The following is a 22,904-nucleotide window of genomic DNA, read 5'->3' as shown; positions in this document are numbered from 1 at the left end:
CTTTGTAAATTTTTTTTATTGTTCAATAATTATATTTTTAAAACGTTTGTTTGTTTTAGTTTTTTTTTTTACCGTGGACCAGACAACTCAACAGCGTGCAAATTGTAAGTAGAATCAAGGATCCAATCAGAGTTAGGATTTGGACTCATATCAATCTCTTCCCTCAAAATCTCAACTTTTTGCCATTCGTCCCATTTCTCCGCAAGACCATCTCCTTCAAGCATCCTTACAACTTCAGACATCTTTGGTCTTTCCATTGGTGATCCTTGCGTGCAAAGCAACGCCACTTGTATCACCTGTTCCAGCTCTCTCTCCTCGTAGTTTGTTTGAAGATCTGGATCCACCAACATCTCTAGCTTCTTCTCCTTCAACAGTCCTTTCACCTAAAGCAAACAAAACCAAGTATTTTTGTATTCAGATATATTACTAGACTTTAATGTCAGTAGTTTTGTTGGCAAGTTTTGTGTTATTCTTACCCAGTCAAGCAACATGACGTCGTCGTCGTTTGCTAGGCGAGCAAGATCGAAAGCTCTTTGTCCTGTGATAAGTTCTAGAAGCATGATGCCGTAACCGAAAACGTCGGTTTTCTCTGAAGATTTTCCCGTAGAGAGGTATTCTGGAGCAATGTGACCGATTGTGCCACGGACGGCTGTTGTGACGTGAGTATCTTTGTAGTCCATTAGCTTCGCCAGCCCGAAATCTCCAACAACCGCTTCGAACTCCTCGTCTAGGAGGATGTTTGCAGCTTTTACATCACGGTGAATGATTTTTGGATCGCAGTGATCGTGTAGGTAAGACAAACCACGAGCTGACCCTAACGCGATTCTCTTCCGCGTTGGCCAATCTAGCGGAGGCTGTGATGGTGGCCTCTCTGTATCATTTGTGTTAACCAAAATTATGTTACCATAAAGTAAAACATGAATCAAATTCTCTTCAAAGATTAAATAAACTGAGAGTTTTACTTACCTCTGAGACATGAGGCAACACTTCCATTGGCCATATAAGGATACACGAGCAGTCTCTCGGTCGGTGTCATACAGAAACCTCGTAATCTCAAGAGGTTTCGATGAACTGCCATACTTATCATTTCTACTTCTGTCTGAAACTGGAGCTCTCCACCTGGAGTTCGCTCTTCCTTCAGTCTTTTGACAGCAACAAGAGTTCCGTCTGCCAAACGTCCCTTGTAGACTTTACCGAACCCACCTCTCCCCAGAATGTTCTTGTTACTAAACCCATCGCTCGCCACTTGTAGCTCCCGCAAAGAAAACCTCTTGAGCTGTCCCAGATGAACCTCTGGATCTTCCTCGGCTGCATAGAGATTTTACTCAAGTAAGTTTGTAGCTCAAAAAACAATGTCTCTTTTATTGATTTTCATAAACAGTTGTTCCAATATTTTATGGTAAAGCAAATTACTAGCTAAAATTTGTTCAAATCAAATAACTGAACAGCTATCTAATGCAAATCATAAAACTCACCAGGCACGTCGAAGAAAATATCTAATGGCTTTCTTCGTCGCCACCAAGCAAAGGCTATTGCAGGAGCAGCAAACAGCAAAGCAGCACCTGCAGCAACTCCACCAGCTATTGCTCCAGTTATACCGTACCCACCTGAAATCAGATTAGACGCATCAAAAAGCTAAAACAATATCAATAGTTACATGAGAATTAGATAAGCATAGATTTCTCATCTTCTGCATCATATAATGTAAACTGAAAAGAGGGGGCTTACTTGGGGTAGAAACTGGTGGAGGTGGAATAAAAGGTGGCGGAGGAGAAAACGGGGGAGATCCAGGACATGGGTGACTTGTAACAGGTCCACATAGGTCTAAGTTATTAGCAAAACTGCACAAGGAATTGAGAATCTCAGTTGCCAATAAGTTCATATATTGGCCACCATAACTGATATAACTGGAAAAAGATAGAAATATAACCTGATGGGTGTGAAAAGTGAGAAGGAGCCGTTGTCAGGAACCGAACCAGAGAGTCGATTATTCGATAGATCTCTGTGAAACATCCATCAAGGTTAAGTGAAATTAACTCAAAAGAGGGAGAATAGAGTAGACATAAGTGAAAATTGATGAGAGAACTCACAACACTTGAAGGGTAGTGATATTGGTCAGTGACATGGGAATCGACCCTGTTAGACTGTTGTTGTTAAGCCGGCTATTCTTGCATGCAAAATTTTCAGCAAAGAGTCAAAAATCGGGACCACTGAAGATGTAACAAGACTGTAACTGAGACGGTAAAGCAAAAATATACTCACAGAAACCTCAGCTTTGAAAGCTTCCCCAAGGATTCAGGGATGGGACCAGTGAAGCTGTTCAAGTAAAGATCCAAGCTCACTAAGTTTGTCAGATTTCCAAGATTACTAGGAATCGGGCCAGTTATGTTGTTACTATAAAGCTCCCTGAAAGAAAATAAGATATTTTTTAACAAAAGGTATCTTGAGTGCATCATCTTATATCCGATTTTGGATTTGTTATGTTAAAACATCTTGCTTTAAGTGCAACTTACAAATACTGCAAATTCTTGAGCACACCAAGCTCCGGAACTAAATGACCAGACAACTCTGCATTTCCCAAATCACTGTAGTGGACAAAAGAAAATGTCAGGAACCACATTGAGTTACAAAGTTAAACGAGAGAGATTAGTAGGAAGCTTTTACACTCGTATGACGCTGTTCTCATTGTTGCAAGTGACGTGAAACCAAGTGCAAGGATTCACAAGCGTGGGATCCCAGCTCTGCAAGACATTGTTCGGATCAACTAGAGTGACCCTTAAAGTATGCAAGGCATCACCTGTAACAAGAACCACAAATCCATGTTTTGAGTACCAATTGATGAAAAATCTTTCAAGAGAACTAATCAAACAGGGTCTCTCAGAGATTAGATATAGATTAAAAACAAATTAAGTCTTCCAGAGAATGTTTGGATCAACAACATCAATCTTAAGCTGTAAATAGTTTCCAGACCCACCACAAACAATATAAGCTTCCAACAAATCTCAAAGAAAGATCAAATTACCCAGCTTTTCAACCAAAAGAAGAAACTTGGTATAAGTGATCTGAAAAAGGAAAGCCAAACAGTGGATTTACAGTAAAATGGGCACTAAATCTAAAATATAACAACAACATATTCCCAAAATAGAAAACAAATGAACAAAAAGAGTTCCAGAACATACAAAGAAGTTGTATAACCAAAGCAAGCCTAAACACAAAAAAGAAACATAACTCAACAAAAAGCATTATCAAATTCACAAAATGCAGACAATAAAATAGCGATTCAACTCCCCCTCAAAATAACAAAAGAATCGAGAAACGAGTGAAGAAGCTGAGGATTGAGTAACCACAAACCTTCTAAATTAGCAGAAGCAAGCCACAATGGTAAGATGAGTGAAAGTAAAGTAAACACCACACAAGTCATCTTCATTTCGAAACAACAATGCTAATTTTCAAATCCTGGTGTCTTAATCTCATCAGATCCGAGAAACCCTAACCTTCTCACCATTAACACTTTAGAGAGACGCCCTCAACACAAAAGAAGAAGGAAAAAAAAATCCCATTTTTATCGAAACCCATTTAGCAGTAAACAAACATTAGAGCAAAAAAAAAAAAAAAAGAAAATCAAGAATCCTAATTCTCCGGCGTTCTCGTCGTCGTCTTTTCTCAATCAGACTCTTAACACTCTCTTTCTCTCTCTCTTACTGATAAACAAAAGTTGAATAAGAGAGAAAAAAAAATATAATTTTTAAAACAAAAATGGTGCTTTTAATTTTTTTTTTTTTAAAATCAAACGTGAAGTAATAATAACAAAAGAGCTTTATGAGAAATATGTTAGTAAGCCGCAACTACAACAAGCCTGCCAGAGAAACTATATGATTAGTGTTGTTCGTTCGTTCTTTTTTCTTCTTGTAATATATAATTTCTGAATAAATTAATAATTTTTGTTTTTTTGGTCATTTATATAAAGTATTTTTCAAATGAGATCTCTCAACAGGCAAGTTAATTTATTTATGAGAGGGGGCATGGTAGTGTGAAGTAGGAGGAAGACGAGGAATACACAAGCTGACCAGAACGGTGCTGCCCGTTCGTTCTGACCGTGTTTTTTGGCAGTCTGAGGAAAACAAAAACGGGTTCAGTTCGCGGGAGAGAGAGAGAGAGAGGGAGAGAGATGGTTTCGTTGAAAGGGACGTCACTTGGCAAAGTTAGTAGTTGAAAGCTCTTTAACGCTCCTTGTTTCTCCTGGTCAAACCCTCTCTCTCTATGGGGCCTTTTTTTTTCTTTAACCTTTTCTTAATTAATGCAAGTTAAGATTCGGAATGAAATTAAAAAGGTTAAAATGAAAAAAAAAAAAAAAAAAAAAGGTTAAATCACTTGGAGAGAATCTCATCATACCAAACATATGAAATTACTTGTTAGCTTTTTTTTTTTTTTACTACTTTCATACAATGTATTTCGTCATTTGATCATTTTTGTTTTGTTTTTGTATCTGTGATTAGAATCTATGATTGTTATGTTTATAGAATACCAAAATTAGGTTAACGGAACATGTAGTTCTTAGACTTTTGCTGTCTTTATTTTCTTTTGACAACGTAACTTCTGCAGAGGTGAAATTGAATGAAGCCTTTTTTTTTTTCTTTATTGTATGAGTATATTGTCAAATTTTGGTGGAAGAAACTGTAGAGAGACGGCAAAGACCAAATTTGGCCAAGTTCCACTGTGGATTTTTAGTATCGGCGTGCTCCATATGACTCTACTATACTACTGTGTCTACGGAGTACAATTTAACATAAACTTGTCTTCCTATTACATTATTTTTTTTTTAAAATAACAAAACACTTTTCTTCGAATACTTTGCCCATTCAATAAGTACATCGAGTAGTGTAGAAAGTAAAATAAGAAAGCTGATACATTTTGTTAACCTATAAAATAATATCACACATTCATTATGCTTACCCCATGTGGTGGACTCTTTATTTTCATTATGATAAAAAAGGTTTCTAGAATAAAATTTAAAAGTAAAAAAGGGATACTGTCATTTTACAAAACATTTTTCATGATAATGCTTACAATTATTTATATTGTGAGTCCCCCCCCCCTTTCATATTCATAAATGCCAAAAAGAAGATGCTTCAAATTCAAGATTTCCCTTGTTATGGAAAGAAACACACTTTAAAAAAGATTTAAGATTTCATCAACATTAAATGAAACAATAGAACTGATTAAGACAAGATATGCTTTCCTAAATACAACGGATTAATATTCTACTGCAAAGTGGCAACCGAACGTTTCAACTTTCAATCCAGGTATAAAAAAGGTTAAAACCAAAAATTGAGAAAACACAGAATTTACAGAGAGCAAAAGGATACCAATGCAAAAAAAGAAGACACAGGACGCAAACGCCATAATTTGGAGAAGAAACATAACATCATCCTAACAAAAAAAACAGTAGTGCTGGGGCCGCAAACTCTGAACGCTGTTTTACCGATCATAGAAACTCATTTGACCTAAGTGAGTTTTCGCCAGAGAGATCCTTTGTTAGCAGCTAAGCACTTGACTCTTGGGAATACAAATCCTGTCTTTGGAGGATTACCATCTACAAGGGTGTTCTCATATATTTCTCTGCACTCTTGCACCACCTGTTTACATCACCATTGACCATTTCACAAATTAAAATTCTTCTTCAGTCAAACTCTTACTGTTTCGTAACAATTCAAGACTCGTAACCGTAGTGTGAAAATCCATGCGATTCCCTTTACATTTTTCGTAACCAACCTGCGTTGTCCTAAGCAAATTACATTTTTAAGAAGAGTTTTGGTGTTTACCTCTTTCGTGTCCTTCCGTGGTATACCTTCACGCAGTCCCACAAGCTTCTCCACGACCTCAGCCTGTGTATCATATATTAGAGATCACATGAGTTGAGGAAATTGATCTTTTGAAATCAAGAGTGATCTTGTAAAACAAAGAGTAGACTTTATTTTTCTGATATAATTTACCGGGCAGTCAGGCTGGTGCTCAAGAATGTTTGAGTACACGAGGGTAAATGCATCCAGACTCTCTGCGGACGCAAGTTCTCTCAGATCGCTCATTATTCTGATTCTGCTCTCCACTTTCTGTCATACAATCCCAGTGGATATAATAAGCTCTACTTAAAACGAAAAATAACACTTTTCAGGTCAAGACGAATTAAGTGCCAAAACCAACTTACAGATGCACTTATATACTCCCTAAAGAAATCCATAAGAACCTCCTCGTCCAGCCGCATCCGCTCAATAGTTTCTTCCTTGATATAGTTTTTCTGGAATTACATGTGTTCACCCCAAGATTCAGTCTGTATGTATACTGACGAAATATGAAAGGTAAATACCGGAGAATTGATGGGGAAACCTGTGTTAGGAGATGATCAACATATACAACGACTGTTTCTTCCAGACAAGCTTCAACAAATCTTCTAAATGATCTTTCTTCAACATACCTGCATCACCATTCACCGCTAAGACCTCAATAGAGTTGTGACAATTCAAATTCTGTTACACAAAAGGGGACACGGAGAACTTACATTTTCACATCTGTGAAATAATCACCAAAAGTTGCCACAAGATACTCGGTAACCTGTCCCTCACACCATTCTATAAAGTAAACAGCAAAGTTAGGAACAAAACCAAGAACTTGAATCAAGTAAATAAGATCCAAAGTGCTGTTTTAGAAGGAAAGGTAGAGATAAGATGGACGAAAGAGTGTAACTTGATTCTTAAATGATTATGTTATAAAGAACTGAACTATAGCATTAGACAACATGTCAAAAATCAATGCGGAGGAGAATAGTCTATATCTATTAGAAATCAATGGAACCCAGTAGCAAAAGTATCAGGGAGTTAGCAACGCCTCGACTGCCTCTATTCATACATTAACAAAGGTAATAGATTAGTCCGTCAGAATGGTAGATACCTTTCTGGTAAAGCTTGACAAGTAATTCCTGAACTCCTGGATCCTCAAAGATAACGCGAACTGTTTGATGCACTGCTTCCTGAAATCAAAGGACGATATGGGACATGTGTAAGAAGTCCAACATAAATTTTACTTTTAAAGATCGCAAGCTCAACTTAAATTTTCATCTAAATAGCCATCTGGGCAACTACAATGCCATAAATCGAGATGCAAAAACTACATTTGGATTGAAGACAGTGGAGAAAAGGGAATCTTTGACGAACCTTAGCCACCTCCAAGAAACCTTTGCAAGTGTCTTCAAAATTCACCTGGCAGAATCACCACATTAGAGAAGCATTTTCTAAGCATGCAAACAAGGTGCAGGTGGATATAGACGTGAAGGAGTATAGAAGGACTGAGAATGGAATGATGCTGTGGAATTTGAAAATTCCAATCAAAAGAATCAATCGCAAGGAAATTGAGCTCAAAAACTGACAGCTGGATTACCTGCTCCGCATAATTCTGTGGAAGAGCTTCTAAAGTGCTATTACTCAACTCCATGGCAAGGTCATAGCAGCGAAGGTTGTTGTTTATCTGTAGACAATATTAACAAATATAAATATTCGTCGAAAAATGAGAGAATGGTAAAAGTGCCATCAAAAGAGTCATATCTTTTGACATACCATAGCGCATAGAGGTTCCAGACCAATATCAGAAGCAGGTTCTTCAACTCTCTTCTTTTCAGCTGCTTGGAAATCAATCATAACCTGAAGTAATCCACAATATGAATCAAAATATAGAACATACACTATGAAATTTATAGGTATAAAAGTTAGACAACAATGAAGCACATACTGTTGCACGAAAATTACAATCAGCTTAAAACACAATGAAGAGGAAAAAAATAGAAAAGAGATAAAGGGGGTCCATGGAATTGGACGTTAGGATGAGATACGGAAGAAAATGCTGGGGAACGGGTAAAGTCTCAAACATTAAGTTTCACCAGTCCTAGAAGAAAGCAAATAACAATTTGAAACCCCTTGAGTATATAGTCGATAAAATAGCCTGAGCAGGGAAATGAAATATTCTCAACTATAACCTATTTCAGTTCATAGCCGAACAAAGAAATTAGGGGAAACCAAAAAATCTCGTTTGCAACCTCTCTGACTTGCCTGGATAATAGCTAAAGCAATCCTGTACAACATAACATCAGTGCTATTATCTCTGACAATTTGCACTTGCTCTCCAAGTATTCTGAATAGATCTACAGCTGCTGGTGTGTATAATTTCCCTTCCTCTGTTTTTTTAGGTGGTTGCACCTTATCCGCTTCAAGGATATTCATGTACCATTTCTGCAACCAAAGTGGATTGGCAAGTAAAGTTTTAGCAAATAGAACTGTAAAACTTACGACATAAAAAACTAGCAGCGAAGGTCAAACATGCATATCATTACCTTCGTTGTAGCTTGCATTCTTTCCACATATGCATTCATTAGAGGATCCATTGAACCACTCTCAGAACACACTTGAGCTAGTGAATCATCAACACCAAGTGCAATCAGGTTTTCTTGGTACTCTACTACCCAACCAGTCACCTAGCAAGATCCAAAAGAAAATGAAAAGCTACATCACTCTCTACAGGATCATAATGCACAGAGTTGGTATAACGAATGAGGCATGTTTATGAGACAAAACATAGTCAGACACATTTTTCGAGGTGTTCCCTGTCTAAAATCTGACACTACCTTGACATTTACATATATACCATGCATGGTTGATTAAAAAGGTCCTTAATATTAGGCGAGAAAACACAGAGACAAAGCACCGAAGGCAAACTTTGCGAAGTCTGACTGCGATACAACATGGCAGAACACTACAAACAATCGAGCTTTACGAACCTTTAAAATTTCTATATTTGTCAGATCGTTTGCCCTGTCACTGAGCAATCTGAGCATTTGTATGAACCTCTCGGTATACAGGTTCACCATAAGCTGAAATATCTCGTATCTGCCAACAAGGAAGATAGCTAAGAAGACCATTTTATCCTTGGGGGGAAAAGGAAGATAGCTAAGAAGACCATTTTATCCTTGGGGGGAAAAGGAATAAATTTCTAGCTGTAATCTTTCATTGTTCTAGAGGAAATAGATGGAGATAAGAAAAAACCTCGGAGGAAAACAAGGAGCCACATAGTCATAAATATCTCCAAGTTCCTCTCCAATCTAGTTGTCAAACACAATAGAAAGAAAACGAAAAAACCGAGTTAATAATACAGTATATGTGAAAATAACAGAAGAAAACGAGGTTGACATCAATCATTATAACCGTGGACGATAGAGAAATAGAATCGGCGATTAACGTTTATGAAACAGGAACAGCACACATCCATGGTCAGGTAAATTTGGAACGTTTGCAACAAAACAGTAACATACTAGATCATCAACCATATTCATTAAAAATAAATTTAACATAAAAAAACTAATTCAGTCAACTAAAGGAGATCGACTGAAACGCCTAGAAGAAACACAAATCTATCACATAGTTGAGTACAATTTCAATGAACTTCAGAAAAGAAAAAATGAAGAATTGTATGCAAGCAAGGGAATCAGTCGCACAAACCGTTCTAGCTTCCTCCAAAGCTGCTTTTAGATCTTCAAATACAAGCTGGTCAATAAGTTCAGTGTTAGGATGACCACACAGAGAAACACATATTACTTTTAGTCATGCAACCAAATGAAAGTCCCACCGTCAAAAGCCTGTTAAATCGATTTTCGACTGCCTTTCGAATTTGCTCGTAGCATTTGTCCTTGTAGCCTTTCCCTTGGACTTTTAACTTTTGTTGAGCAAGACCCTTTGACGAAGCTGACGTTGTCGTAGATTTCCTAGATTCAACAGAACGATTATAAGACATGTCAGTATGTCACAAATGATTATGGGGACTTCGATAAAAATGCATAGCTCTACAGGAGACTAGATCAAGGGAAAAATTATCGTAGTCAAACCCACAGTGAAAAAGTGATAGAGGTTTTTCAATAACAGCTGAAACAACAAATCAAGAAGAATATGAATAAAAAAAATCAGACTCACTTGCCAGGCCTTCGGGGATTTGCTACAGATGCCATCGCACCTTCTCCTTCAGCCTCTGCTGCTTCTTCAGCAAGTTGTTGGTCAAGAATTTCTTGCATTTCAACAACCCTTTGATAGGAGAAACCATAGTAAGTTACTACCAGATTCAGTTAGCCAGTTCACTTTGAAAGAAATATACTCCTGTCCCCTGAATAGGAGACATCATCCCCTGTTTAAGGAACTTCTAATGCTAACATAAAATCCATGATACTGCAATGCATGTTGCATGAAAATAAAATAAGCAATTTGCTCATCTAAAAATGGTTGTCACGGTAACACAATAATTTCTCTAAACTACTATACCAATTTAAACTGATCTTGATGCTAATCACCAGAAAATATGTATACACAATCTTCCTTGCTTATTAAAATAGATTTGCTTCCAACAAAACTACTTAAAAGTGAAAAGTAATAATTTTGGGAATAAATGCCACAGACAAAGGTGAAGAATGTCTGTGGTGAGGATCATACCTCAAAGCACGAACCAGCGTTTGCGGACTGCAGAACAAAGATATATGTATATCAGTAATTTTGAGATGAACCAAAAGATATGTAACATTTGATATTTTAGTAGAGTTACGAGCTTAACAACAACGAATAACTTATTTCAACATGGAGCAAACCCCAAATATATACTTAAGCCCCAAGGTCTGGCTAACAACATGAAACAAAGAACAGAGCATTACATAAACTACGTCTTGTCATATATAAATTCTCATATCTAACTACCGAATAACTGATACAGTCCAACTATGTCCCTCTTATCTTATGACATTGCTTTCTTCTTTAAACTAACATCCTAGCCTCACTCTTATAAGAAAATAGCAAGAATCATAATACTAATATAAGGCAGTAGAGATATAAAAAATTGGAATTAGACAGAGAGGTCGAGCATAACCATATATTTACTCAAAATACCTTTCTTTAGAAAGTTTGTAATAGTTGGAAACATGACCCCATAGTGTCTTCTCGAATGTTTCCCATGTTCTATCAACATCTTCAAAATACTCCCTGAAACCATCAAAACAACTCTTCAGAAGTTGGTGTGCATGATCATGTAAAAAGAAATGACAGTCCAGAGATGGGATCAAATCATCAAAAGAGAAACAGCTCCACGTACTGCTCATTTACTTAAGCACAGAGACCTATTTTCCCTCGTAGCAGCCCAGTAACTCATGTAATTACGAAAAGCAAAGTAAGCTAGCGGGTGGAACAAATACAAACCTTAGCCTGCCAACCTCCTCTCCAGCAGCTGCTAATGCAAATCTCCGTTTACCATCAAGTGCTGTTAGTCTCTATGGAAGAACAAAAAGAATATTATTTCTTACACCAGATGTTCTCTTTCTCAAAAAGTGATGCAGTAAAAAATGCCTGGAATCCATGGGAAGAGGAACTCATGGTACCTCATAAGTGTTAACGATTTCTTTATCATCACTGAGAGACTCCCGAGCCGCAGCAGCTTCAACAGAAATTGACATCATACCCTCTACATCCTAGAAAAAGAAAAAGAGAATGTGGTATAAAATAAGTTGACATAAACTTGGAAGCATTTAAACATCTGAGACGACCATGCAGAGCTATAATATTCAAGTTCTGGGTAGAAAGACAAAATTGAACCAAAAACTGTTTGAGCATTACAATCCGTGCTCATTGGCGTATCTACCTTTAGGGTTTTGTTTAGATTATTCCTGGCATTACTCAGCAGCTTTATCTGGTCATGATTGTCAATCAATGTTTGACATTCCTGACAAAGCCTGTGGCACAAGAAGTGAAGTTAGAAGTTAAAAAATGTGAAAGTTGGTAACTCAGCTTCAAGAATCTCTAGTGAAGCAAAAAACATACTTGTCGATAGAAATGAAATTATCCCTCAGTTCATATATGGTCTTCTCAGATGAAGAAAGCGACTCTAACCCAGCTTGAGCTTGTTCAACCTGCTCAGCAACCATGGTACTGAGCTGTGCATCATTCGCCTGAAACAGCAACCGTCACCAGTAAGGTCATACCATTACCGGCAAAATTTGACAATGAAAGATAATGACAGCATAATCAAAACCTAACAATTACAAACCCAGCATCACTCAGAGATAACTGATAATCAGCGCAAGCGATATCTCTAAAGCCAATTCAGTTCCGATTCCAATTCAAAGCTGGGAACAACAACAAACCTGTTGACGAGCGATGTAATCGGCCTTAATCGAAGAAATAGACTGCAAAAGTTCAGGCAACGGTAAGAGCTTCGCGACCTCCCGCACAGCCGCTTCCTTGGCTTCCACACCAAGATCCTCGACCATCATCTTCGCTAGATCACCTTATTTAAGAACTCCGATCCTAAATTAAGCCTGTGTCTGCAAAAAACAAAGAAACTCATTCATTATCGAAGACTCCAAAACAATTACAATAAAAACACAGAGAGAGAATCAAAGAGATCTGGAAACAGAAGCGTAAAGGCTAAATAGACGCAAACCGAAGAAGTCATTGAGCAAAAAAAATCTCGAGAGCGAATGCGATTCTCCGACTTCAATTTTACTTCGCCGTTCTCTATGAATAAAGTGGTTGTGTTGAACGCAGATCAGCCGGAAGAGAAACAAAATTAACGATAAAAAAAAAATCTCCGGAACGAGTCTCTCTGATGGAAAAGTTCGGAAACGCTGAAATCCTTCGCCTCGCCGGTTTTTGATTTTTTTTTTTTTTTTTGCCAGCTGTTGTGTTTTACTGTTGTTCATTAACGCGAACGCTATATTCCGGCGACCAAAACGCAAATCTTAGCACCATGCTGATTGCTGGGGACTGGTCGTTCAATAAACGTGTACTATTTTTATTTTGAAAAAATAATATAAAAGTTAAATTGTTTGCATTCTGAAATACAGCATCATACATTTATAAATGTGAAAAATGTCATTAAATTCTCGAATTTAGCATTTTCGTTGATTTAAATTATGAAGTCTGAAAATATTAAAACAAATCATCAACCTTTTGTTGACTTATATTTAAATCACGAAGTCTTGTTGACATCGCCGTTTGAAGCACATCGTTAACTGGCCAAACGGAGATATTAAACAGGGTTTATTATCTGTTAAACAGTTCCGTTAGTTCGCCGTTATCTCCTTTAATCTAATCGAACATTCCTCACAAAATCCCCAAAATCACGAACCCTAATTTTCGATTTAGATGAGTTCTAGCTCGGAGACATCGGTGGTTGCTTCGTCCAACCATGGAGTGCCATCCAAGTGCATTTGTGGAGCCGGTGTGAGGATCTTTATATCGAGAACCGAAGAAAATCCTGGTCGACCGTTCTTCCGTTGTTTAACCAAAAGAGATCCAAGCTCGTGGACAAACAAAAGAGATGTAAGTAGTCATTGGTATGTTCAATGTTAATTATATGTGCAATGGTAAGTAATGGTTTCTGTTTTTGCAACAGGGACACTTGTTTAAGTGGGTCGAGGAGGCGGTGTATGAGGAAGTTGAAGATGCATTACCAAAACTAGGACTTATGGCGAATGAGATCGTGAAAACCAAATCCCAGGTTAATGAGTTGACTGCTGTGTTACTAGAGTTGAAGGAAGAAGCATTGTGGAGCAAAGTGGAAATCCGCAAGTTCAGAACGTTATTGAAAGTGTGTTTTGTGTGTGTTGTTTGTATTTGTGTTGTCTCAATTGGCATTGCTTACCTAGTGATTGGTAAAGCACAGCAAATGAAGTTTGTTCTCGGTTATTAGTGTGTGTTCCTTGATGAGTGTGTTTGTTTTGTTTGGTGTAATGGTATGTATGTTTAGTATTTGATGCCAAAAGAGAATGGTTTGTATGTGCATCTTTGGTATTAATTCAACAAACTTTCTCCATTCGGGTTTGTATGTTTAAGAATCAACACAAGAACAAAGTAGGAATTTAACTTGAAAAAGCATCCATGTTTAGACAACAAAAGAAAACACATCCATGTTTAGCAACAAACCAAAGCATCAAACCCATGTTTAGACAACAAAACAAAACACATCCATGTTTAAACACATCCATGTTTAGACAACAAAACAAAACACAACCAAATACATGGAAGCCATACACCAAAAAACTTAAACACCCGCAAACTGCAACAGCTTATCGGAGCATTCAAACCATGGACTCCAGCCTCCTAGTCCTTGTGTACGCGGTGGAGCTTCAGGAGCTTCCCACTATGTTGATGCACTCGTCTGTGTTGAAGCCCTCCTCCGTGTTGATGCCCTCCTCTGTGTTGTTTGCCTCCTCTGTAAGGGTTCTGCTCCTCCTTGTGATCCTCCAACAGATGGTTGTGAAGCTGGTTGTGAAGCTGGTTGTAAAGCTGGTTGTGAAGCTGGTCCTTGAGAGCCTTGTTCCCATGTTTGTCCTTGTCCAAACAATACATTCCTTGGTTCCTGATTCAAAAAGTTACAAGTGATAAGTCGTAAGTCATAAAAATGTATAAGTCCTAATCATCACATCGAAAAAAATATGAATACAACAAACCTGATTCTTCCTTGGACGACCCCTTGGTCTTGCAGCTGGAGCTTCAACAGTCGGGTTTATACAAGATAACCTATTGTGTCCTTCTTGTTTATAGTTGCTACAAGTCATGACTCTTTCGTTGTTTGCCACTCGTGTGTTGCTTGATGAAGATGCACTTTCATACATCCCTTTTCTCCTAGCATGGTTATTTGGTCGACCCGGATTTCCTTTCCTCCATGGTGGTGGCAAGACTCCCAATCTGTTCATTTGAGGCCATTCCAACTGACCTTAAACAGGCTTAATACCATCTTTATAGGTTGCCCGCCACATTCTTGTTGTGTACCAATCAACAACATAATCTTGAACTTTCTGTTTCTTAGCTATGATCACAGAAGCAACATGGACACAAGGAATACCAGTCATCTGCCACTTAATGCATCCACAGGTAAGCGCATTCATATCAACAGAATAAGTCTCATCAACCACGTCATCAAAGATATCATCTCCACTGTCGTTATCAGTCTCGTCTTCCTCTTCTCTCGCACCCTCTCCAAACTCTGCTTTGAAGTCCTCGCAAAATAGTTCTTCTACACCAACACGGTTTCCATCTTCTTCGTCAAAGACTTGGTTTCTATCATCCTGGTTACCCTCTTCCTCTTCAGCAGCCTCGTACCCAACATCATCACAATCTTCATCGCCAACCACATCACAATCATCTCCACTTTGAGCACCTAAATCTTCAAAAGGACACGAATCACGCTCTTCTAAGGGAAGAGAAACACAATTATACGGAATAATTGTAGAACCTGAACCATCACCCAATTCAGGAGCAGTCAAATTGGGATCAGTCGAATCATTAGCATTCGACTCTTTTGCAATAGCCCCGTGCGCAAACGTTTCTCCATCTTTATCGGGCCTCTTCCGTTTAGGACGACGTGGTGAAAGCTTCTTTTCCTTAGTCATCGGTTCGATCCGAAGAGAAGATCCAAGGAGGAATCGCAAATTAGGGTTCGTGATTTTGGGGATTTTGTGATTTTGGGGACTTTGTGATTTTGGGGATTTTGTGATGAATGTTCGATTTAGGGATTAGATTAAAGGAAATAACGACGTCGTAATGATAACTAACGGAACTGTTTAACATATAATAAACTCCATTTAATATCTCTGTTTGGCCAGTTAACGATGTGCTTCAAACGGAGAAGTCAACAAGACTTCGTGATTTAAATATAAGTCAACAAAAGGTTGATGATTTGTTTCAACATTTTCAGACTTCGTGATTTAAATCAACGAAAATGCTAACTTCGGGATTTTAATGACATTTTTCCATTTATAAATGGTACGGGTTAACTAACCCGCGGTACACCGCATGCATATAATTTATATTTTATGTTGTATTTATTTGTTAAATATTAGAAGTTTTGTAAATATAAGAATAACTAAATTTTCCGGTTGTTGTGCGGCTAAATGTTTATATTGTTTTTTAACCTGCAATACACTTCATGATCATTTGCTGGTTATATATTTTTTTTTGTTTAATGTTAGAGATTCTATTTTGATTTTTAATTATTATAACAGAAAATAAGGGATCTAAATACATAATAAGTAATTTATACATCACATTTTTCCTAATGATTTAATTATTTAACACAATCTTACTTAAATCAACTTGATTTTATGTCAAATATTATAATATTCTAAGTATTGATAAATAATTAAATGAGGATTTAACCTGTGTTAACACAAATTTAATAATATTTTATTAATTTCAATATGTCCTCTTTATAACTCATCTACTATATAACCACATTATATAGTATTTTAATATTTTTTTTTTAATTTTACATATTCGTAATAATTAATTTTTTATTAAGTTTATATATATGTTAATTATAATATTTAAATAAATACAATCGAAGTTTTTCTTACATTAAGAATCAAAGCTCACAGGTTTTGGAAAACGAATTATAATCAAATTGTTGTTTTCTTTGTTTGCGAAGGATTCAGATTCAAAACACAACAGAATGTGTGATTAAATATTTGATAGTTTTTATTTCCATATTGATTGCTATTATTGTTTTAGTTGGAATGAAATTTAAAATATTAAGGAAACAAAATCTGAAATAATGTTAGTTTTGGAAACTTTTTAGGAGTTAATGTTGTAAATAATTTTTTAAATAAACAAAACTAAAATGGCATAACACAAAATGTACTTCAAAAATATTATTATAGATAGTTTTATTTTCATATATTTATAGACAGTAATAAAAAACCATTTTCTCTAATAAAAATCATGTCATGGAACAAACGAGTGGACAAAAAAAGTTAAAATCAATTGTAGAAAATTATTTTTGTAGATAAATAAAACAAAATATAGGGAAAGTGTCATTTGTGTGACACAGAAAACCCGAAAAATATCGAGAGAAAATATAAAGAATGTGTGACCGGAAAAAAAGAGATTTATTTATTAACCATTTTTGTAACACCTTTGCATGATATTTCAAAAACCCACAAGAACGATCGGCGAAGAAAAAAACAAAAAAAAAACAAAAAAAAAATCTCTCTAGTCTTTAGTTATCGGAAGAGATGCTTCTGCTTCCTTCTTCTTCTTCATCTCCGCTAATCGTTTCGTTTCCCGCCAATCCCAATCTGCTGATTTCACAATCACCGTCTTGGCCGCCGCGTAGAGGAAACTCCGCCGTCGTTGTATCGTCAGCTGCGTCTAGAGATGTAGATAGCTTCACTAGCAAATCCGGTTATTTGTTCAGTCTCAGCGCCGATGAGGCTGATTCTTTGTCGGAGTATAATTTTCTCAAGATAGACGGGATGTATAAGAAGAAGCCTCTGATTCTGCTTCGTAGATTGGCTCAGATTGGGACTACGTTTGGTTATTGGTTTGGGCTTCGCTTAGCCGATGAGGCTTTAGAACGGTCTGAGCAGATGTTCAAGGTCTTTCTCCAATTTCATTTTAGTGATGCCTTCAGGAAAAAAAATAATAATAATAATATGCTTCGTTTTTGATATTTTTTTTTTATTACGAATTGGTATAATTAGTTACGAGCTGCAGAGCTTAGGAAATTACTGGTGGAGTTAGGTCCGGTATGGTTTCTCTCTTTCCTTCTTTGAGGTTTCATCATCTAATTACTCAATGTCAGCGTTACGGTGTTTAAGATGTAATGGTTTTCATAACTTGTTTTAGGCATACGTCAAAATCGCTCAAGCTGTTTCATCTCGTCCTGTAAGCGCTTACCGTTTCTGTATTCTTCTTCAGGATTTAGTAACATTGTTCATTCTCATTTTCCGGAGCTCTGTGGTGAATTGAATATTTGCTATTAAGATATGACTTTTGAACTATCATTAGGATTTGATACCTCCTATATATTTGGATGAACTGTCCCTGCTACAAGATCAAATCACTCCATTTTCATCCGAAGTTGCGTTCAATATGATTGAGGATGAACTTGGCCTTCCTATAGATGAGCTTTTCTCTGAGATTTCTCCTGAGCCTGTAGCTGCAGCGTCCCTTGGACAGGTATGCGGAAAGCATTTTCTTGGTGGTCTAAGAGCTTATCCTTATCCTAGTTTCTAATTTCGAATCTATATATGAGAGCTTCTCCTATTATGTGGATCTTACTCTGGTCCAACGTTTCAGGTATATCAAGCTAGGCTCCGTAGAAGTGGAAAGGTTGTTGCTGTCAAAGTGCAGCGGCCTGGTGTACGAGCTGCTATTGCCTTGGACACTCTAATTCTGCGATACTTAGCGGGGTTGATTAAAAAGGCTGGAAGATTCAACTCAGATCTCGAGGTGACATGACACTTGTGTAATTTGGTGCCTTCTTTTAATCTGATAAGAAAAATGTCTTTTCAACATTACTTAAAACTTTTGAATTTCCTTAAGTATGTAGAATAACATTTAAAGTGTGTTGAAACTTACTCTAGAATCCATTTCAGTGGGTTCTCGTAGTTTTTCTTTTTAATAACTCTGATTCTCACTCTCTGTCTGAGAGAAAAAGGGAAACCTAAGTTAATCAGTACTGTTAACCCGTTCTAATGCTAAAAAGTGAAGTTCTATTTGCAGGCAGTTGTTGATGAATGGGCAACAAGTCTGTTTAAGGTAAAGGATACACTATTATCACATGTAGGTTTCCATGTTTTGCGTAGACATTTTCATTTGATTCGTAAATTATATATTGGTAAGTTTTTGATGCTTCTCTTCTCCGTACTTGACGAAAAAAGAGTGCCAGACTGTTTTCTCGTTAATCGTTATGCAATCCTACTTTTTCGTTTCGTCCAAATTTACAACGGTTTAAGGTGATGCTGAAAAGGATAAGGTTCGTATAAAACTATTGTGTGAAAAATGGGTAGATGCTAATGATTTCTTAAATGTCTTGAAGATCGTTTAGATGGACTAGTTTTTGCATTTTATTCTTGTTCGAGGAATATCTTAGAGCTTTATATTGAATACAGGTAAATCACATTGAATGCAGGAGATGGATTACTTGAATGAAGCCCAAAACGGAATAAAATTTAGGTAAATCCTGCTAAGGTTTGAGTCTTGTCCGCCCTTGTTTGATCTCCTACTATGTGTTATGGCTTTGACTACCATTGCAAATAATTGATCTGAGCTGTAGGTCATGTAGTATTTTGCTTGTACGTGGACAACATGATATTTTTGTCTAACATTGTAATAATTGATCTGAGCTATAGATCATTAGTATGTTGCTTAAGCATGGTACTTGGACAACATGTTATCTAATGGTTAAGTTTTCTATAAGGGATTCCCTAAAGTAATATTCCGCATGCTTGAATAGGAAGTTGTATGGGAGCATCAAAGATGTCTTGGTTCCAAAGATGTACACAGAGTACAGTACCAGCAAAGTTCTTGTAATGGAGTGGGTGGAGGTATGAAGTCCTCGTTTGCAATCAAAAAATGGGTTGCGTCAAAGAGTTGTATATTGAATTTTATATTTCTTAAACACACAATAATATTGTGTATTCAACTTTCTGTATAATTGCAGGGTCAGAAGCTTAATGAAGTTAATGATCTTTATTTAGTTGAGGTTGGCGTTTACTGTTCGTTTAATCAACTTCTGGAATATGGATTTTATCATGCCGATCCCCACCCTGGGAATTTTCTTCGCACGTATGATGGGCAACTTGCATACTTAGGTATTTGCCGATCTTGATACTAATGTTATCTGTTATTATTCTACAATCCATGGTCCACAATTTCAGATAACGTTCTTGTACACGTGGATTTCGTTCAAAGAATAAGACTGCTGACTGATGCTTTGGTTAAAAATATTCTACCTGTGTTTCACTTATCTATCTGATCATACACAGTGAAATAACCAGAAACTTGATAACCTATGTACCTTTGTGCTCAATGGTTTTTCTACTTTTTGATGATTCGATGTTAAACGCTTGAGATAATCATTCACTGCTCCAGATACAAATGGGACTTATGCTGCCTCTTTAGATATCTTGTTTTCTGTATTGTAAACTTTGGTTTGATGTCTACAAACTAAAACTGCCCCAAGAAGTATCTTCTGTTTATAACTTATTGAACTTTTAACTTTTTTGCTGCCAGATTTTGGTATGATGGGGGACTTTAGGCCAGAATTACGTGATGGATTCATGGAAGCATGTCTTCATCTCGTAAATCGTGACTTCAAAGCACTGGCTAAAGACTTTGTAACTCTGGGGTACTCTGGTCGTTGGTGTCTATCTGAATATGAACTTTCAATTGTCGACATTCCCTAATCTTATCTGCAAAACTTCTATAGGCTTCTTCCACCGACAGCAGAAAAGAGCGCTGTGACTAAGGCTTTAACCGGTTCGTTTTTGCTGTTATTATTATGCAGCTACTTGTTTGTATTGAAAGTTTTGGTTGTTTTGTTTTGAAACAATTGCCTCCCCTTTTTCTTACAGATGTTTTTCAAGGTGCAATCTCTAGAGGAGTACGCAATATAAGCTTTGGTGACCTGCTTGGCGACTTAGGAAAAACAATGTAGTAACACTTCACTTAAACTAGTATATGATATTAATAATATATGGCTGAGAGAGGGACATTTGAAAGAATCTACTCATAATTTGTGCGTATTAGATGCTGATATTTATTTGTCAAACTTTCAGGTACCGATTCAAATTCAGAATACCCCCCTATTTTTCTCTAGTTATCCGCAGGTACTTAATCTTCTTTTCCGCTTTTTTAACCGCATTGCTGTGTGATAAACATTCTTGTTTTGAGCTGTTAAGATTTCTAAAAATTTTGAGTCATCTAGACATGTATTGTTTTAATAAACATAGACATATGCTCAGAGCTTTTGCACAAGATTGTAGGGCCATCTGTCTATGCGTTAAATGCTTTATTCAATTATTCGACATGTTCTCCACCACGGCGTATATTTGATTAGCCATTTTCTGTCTATTGAGGTAGCATCCACATAATTTTTGGCTTCTCATCTTTGATTCCTCAGCCTTGCTGTTTTGGAGGGCATTGCCATTGGTATAAGCCCAAACTACAAGGTTTTAGGCAGTACATACCCTTGGATTGCTAGAAAGATTCTTACTGACAGCTCTCCACAGCTGAAAAGCTCTCTGCAAAATCTTTTGTATGAGGTACCAAACTATCTTGTCTAATCAGATTGGTCAACCTCATTTCGCATTATGTTTCTTCCTAAACGTGCTATCGTTTATATGTGTGTCTTTGCCAGGAAGGTGTTTTCCGAATTGACCGTCTTGAGTCTTTGCTTTCTGAGGTGCGACTGAATTTTTATCCGTTTTTGGTTGTTTGACTATTTACGGGTTGCAAAATGCACTGAAGTCTTTTTGTTTGTTATCGTTTATACGTGCCAATGTTTGTTGTTCATTAGCCCATCAGTTTCCTTGTTGTTTGTTATCTGGGTTATGAGCTTGTGTTTTGGGGTTAATGGGCTATGAGATGTTCAATGGTAAATTAGTCAGTAAACAGCTGAATAATCATACAACCAGACGACCTTAAAACCAACGAAAGACTGAAATCTGCATGATGATTTGGGAAATGAATAGCTTGGGACTTGGTTGTTATAGGATTTACCTATTTGAATAACAAAGAATAGCATTTGCTTTCTTATTCACATCTACTTTCTTCAGTCACTTAGGACAGAGACGGCATTAGTTCAGAAACCAGTGATGGGCACAGACTCTAAGATCGCCATGAAGCAAATGCTTGCTTTTACTTTCACGGAACAGGTATAGTTAAGTGGTAGTTTTTTGTACTATGAATTATAAAACTTAATTTTACAACTATTTATACTCTTGAAACGTTGGACAGGGTTCTTTTGTAAGAGAAATCCTTCTTCGAGAATTCGCTAAGGTGAGTAATCAATCTGTTGATCTCAGCTGTTTAATAATAGGAAAATAGTTCAGTCGAAGGGTTGTCCAATAGACCAACTGGCTTGACAAGTATATATTGAATTTGTTGCACTATTAGCGTAATAAATGTCATTCTTTGTTGTCGAGTTGATCAAAACAAAAGGATTGGTTTGTCTTTCAACAGGGTCTTGATGCATTTGGATTGGCAACTTTAGAGTCCTTCACATTTTCTGGTTCAAGGGCATTCACTTCCTTGACAGAAGAAGACATGACAAACCTTAGAACCTTCCATCGACTCTTGGCATTGTTCTCAGGGATGCAGAAGGCTGGAAGCGTAAGCACGGTAACAACTGCTTCTCTTCTGATTTTTGTAAAGTAGATTTAATTTTCTTTTACTAACTTTATCTTTAATGTTTGCGCAACAAACTTACAGCAAGTAAACGCGATTAGTAAATATGGTGAGGCACTCACACCTTTAGAGGAAGCATCACTCGTCATGTATCAGCTGCCATCAGCACAAGAGATGCTTCCGATTCTCTCAATCTTACCTGAGGTAACAATTGTTCACCAACACTTTCAAATGTTGCAAATCTGAACTCAATTTTACTAACCCCTTACATTTTAAATTAATTTATGATTCGAGATAACTGAACTAATTTGTTGGGGGTTTGAATGAATGTGGCAGCTTCCACAGGAGTCGCAACAGAGGTTGCTTCAGTTGCCAGGTGACTTGGTTGGAAGATTGGTGTCTCGGGCTTTCGCTAGAACCATTCGTAGGATATTACTTTAATGTCTGATTACAAAAAAAAACGCTTGCAGATTTAAGACTACAATGATTCTGAGTTACTTATAATTTTTTTACATTAATTTTATGAAAATCAGAGGAATCGCCGTTTTGATCCCACACTTGAACGAAAGCGTCAAATAGAATAAACTCAGTTTTCTTTGGACCAAACCAGGTGCCACGGGATTAAAAACCAACGGAGAGTTGTGTGTTAATGCAGGAAATAAGACAGTAACAGAAAAAGAAAAAAAACGAGAAGAACACAGT

General features: G+C 36.9%; 3 protein-coding genes and 1 pseudogene across 8 annotated transcripts; 2 read left to right on the top strand and 2 right to left on the bottom strand.

Annotated features, from left to right (window-relative positions):
* Window position 1: 1 nt before the first annotated feature.
* LOC104751023 (somatic embryogenesis receptor kinase 1) lies at window positions 2-4,191 on the bottom strand. Its single transcript, XM_010472890.3, has 11 exons — window positions 3,352-4,191; window positions 2,665-2,797; window positions 2,514-2,585; window positions 2,263-2,406; window positions 2,091-2,162; window positions 1,931-2,002; window positions 1,729-1,841; window positions 1,476-1,607; window positions 967-1,308; window positions 477-871; window positions 2-383 (listed from the first exon to the last, which is right to left on the bottom strand). The coding sequence occupies exons 1-11, from the start codon at window positions 3,425-3,427 to the stop codon at window positions 69-71; spliced, it is 1,866 nt and encodes a 621-aa protein (XP_010471192.1). The 5' UTR covers window positions 3,428-4,191; the 3' UTR covers window positions 2-68.
* Window positions 4,192-5,235: 1,044 nt separating this feature from the next.
* LOC104751021 (exocyst complex component SEC6) lies at window positions 5,236-12,899 on the bottom strand. 3 transcript variants are annotated; one of them, XR_015585272.1, is made up of 25 exons: window positions 12,511-12,899; window positions 12,212-12,391; window positions 11,889-12,016; window positions 11,710-11,800; window positions 11,450-11,539; window positions 11,271-11,341; window positions 10,965-11,057; window positions 10,518-10,544; window positions 10,008-10,115; window positions 9,667-9,802; window positions 9,540-9,584; window positions 9,087-9,142; window positions 8,822-8,930; window positions 8,378-8,518; window positions 8,024-8,276; window positions 7,608-7,932; window positions 7,432-7,518; window positions 7,209-7,253; window positions 6,946-7,024; window positions 6,557-6,626; window positions 6,385-6,472; window positions 6,206-6,295; window positions 5,994-6,110; window positions 5,823-5,885; window positions 5,236-5,636 (listed from the first exon to the last, which is right to left on the bottom strand). XR_015585272.1 is itself a non-coding variant. In XM_010472889.3 (25 exons), the coding sequence occupies exons 2-25, from the start codon at window positions 12,338-12,340 to the stop codon at window positions 5,505-5,507; spliced, it is 2,259 nt and encodes a 752-aa protein (XP_010471191.1). In that variant the 5' UTR covers window positions 12,341-12,391; window positions 12,511-12,899; the 3' UTR covers window positions 5,236-5,504. The 3 variants fall into 3 exon arrangements, 1 of the variants encoding a protein (XP_010471191.1); XR_015585273.1 differs by having other exon boundaries at window positions 8,097-8,276; XM_010472889.3 differs by having other exon boundaries at window positions 7,608-7,691; window positions 8,097-8,276.
* Window positions 12,900-13,214: 315 nt separating this feature from the next.
* On the top strand, window positions 13,215-13,866 carry LOC104753785 (uncharacterized protein At1g43920, Chloroplastic pseudogene; annotated as a pseudogene).
* Window positions 13,867-16,888: 3,022 nt separating this feature from the next.
* LOC104751019 (putative aarF domain-containing protein kinase At1g71810, chloroplastic) lies at window positions 16,889-22,759 on the top strand. Of its 4 annotated transcripts, none has more exons than XM_087493243.1 (20): window positions 16,889-17,446; window positions 17,552-17,596; window positions 17,697-17,735; window positions 17,859-18,029; window positions 18,150-18,302; window positions 18,576-18,611; window positions 18,965-19,028; window positions 19,309-19,399; window positions 19,516-19,666; window positions 20,088-20,202; window positions 20,284-20,333; window positions 20,429-20,507; window positions 20,633-20,683; window positions 20,977-21,118; window positions 21,214-21,258; window positions 21,632-21,730; window positions 21,813-21,854; window positions 22,038-22,196; window positions 22,287-22,406; window positions 22,539-22,759. In XM_087493243.1, the coding sequence occupies exons 7-20, from the start codon at window positions 18,979-18,981 to the stop codon at window positions 22,641-22,643; spliced, it is 1,299 nt and encodes a 432-aa protein (XP_087349369.1). In that variant the 5' UTR covers window positions 16,889-17,446; window positions 17,552-17,596; window positions 17,697-17,735; window positions 17,859-18,029; window positions 18,150-18,302; window positions 18,576-18,611; window positions 18,965-18,978; the 3' UTR covers window positions 22,644-22,759. The 4 variants fall into 4 exon arrangements, with proteins under 4 accessions (XP_087349369.1, XP_010471189.1, XP_087349370.1 ...); XM_010472887.3 differs by having other exon boundaries at window positions 16,891-17,446; window positions 18,985-19,028; XM_087493244.1 differs by having other exon boundaries at window positions 16,988-17,446; window positions 18,985-19,043.
* The last annotated feature ends 145 nt before the right edge of the window (window positions 22,760-22,904 follow it).

Source organism: Camelina sativa, chromosome 16 (assembly GCF_030686135.1).
Source record: "Camelina sativa cultivar CO46 ecotype springtype chromosome 16, ASM3068613v1".
Classification (NCBI taxonomy): Eukaryota; Viridiplantae; Streptophyta; class Magnoliopsida; order Brassicales; family Brassicaceae; genus Camelina; species Camelina sativa.
Note: the sequence above shows the minus strand (reverse complement) of the source record. Positions and strands in the feature narration are given on the sequence as shown.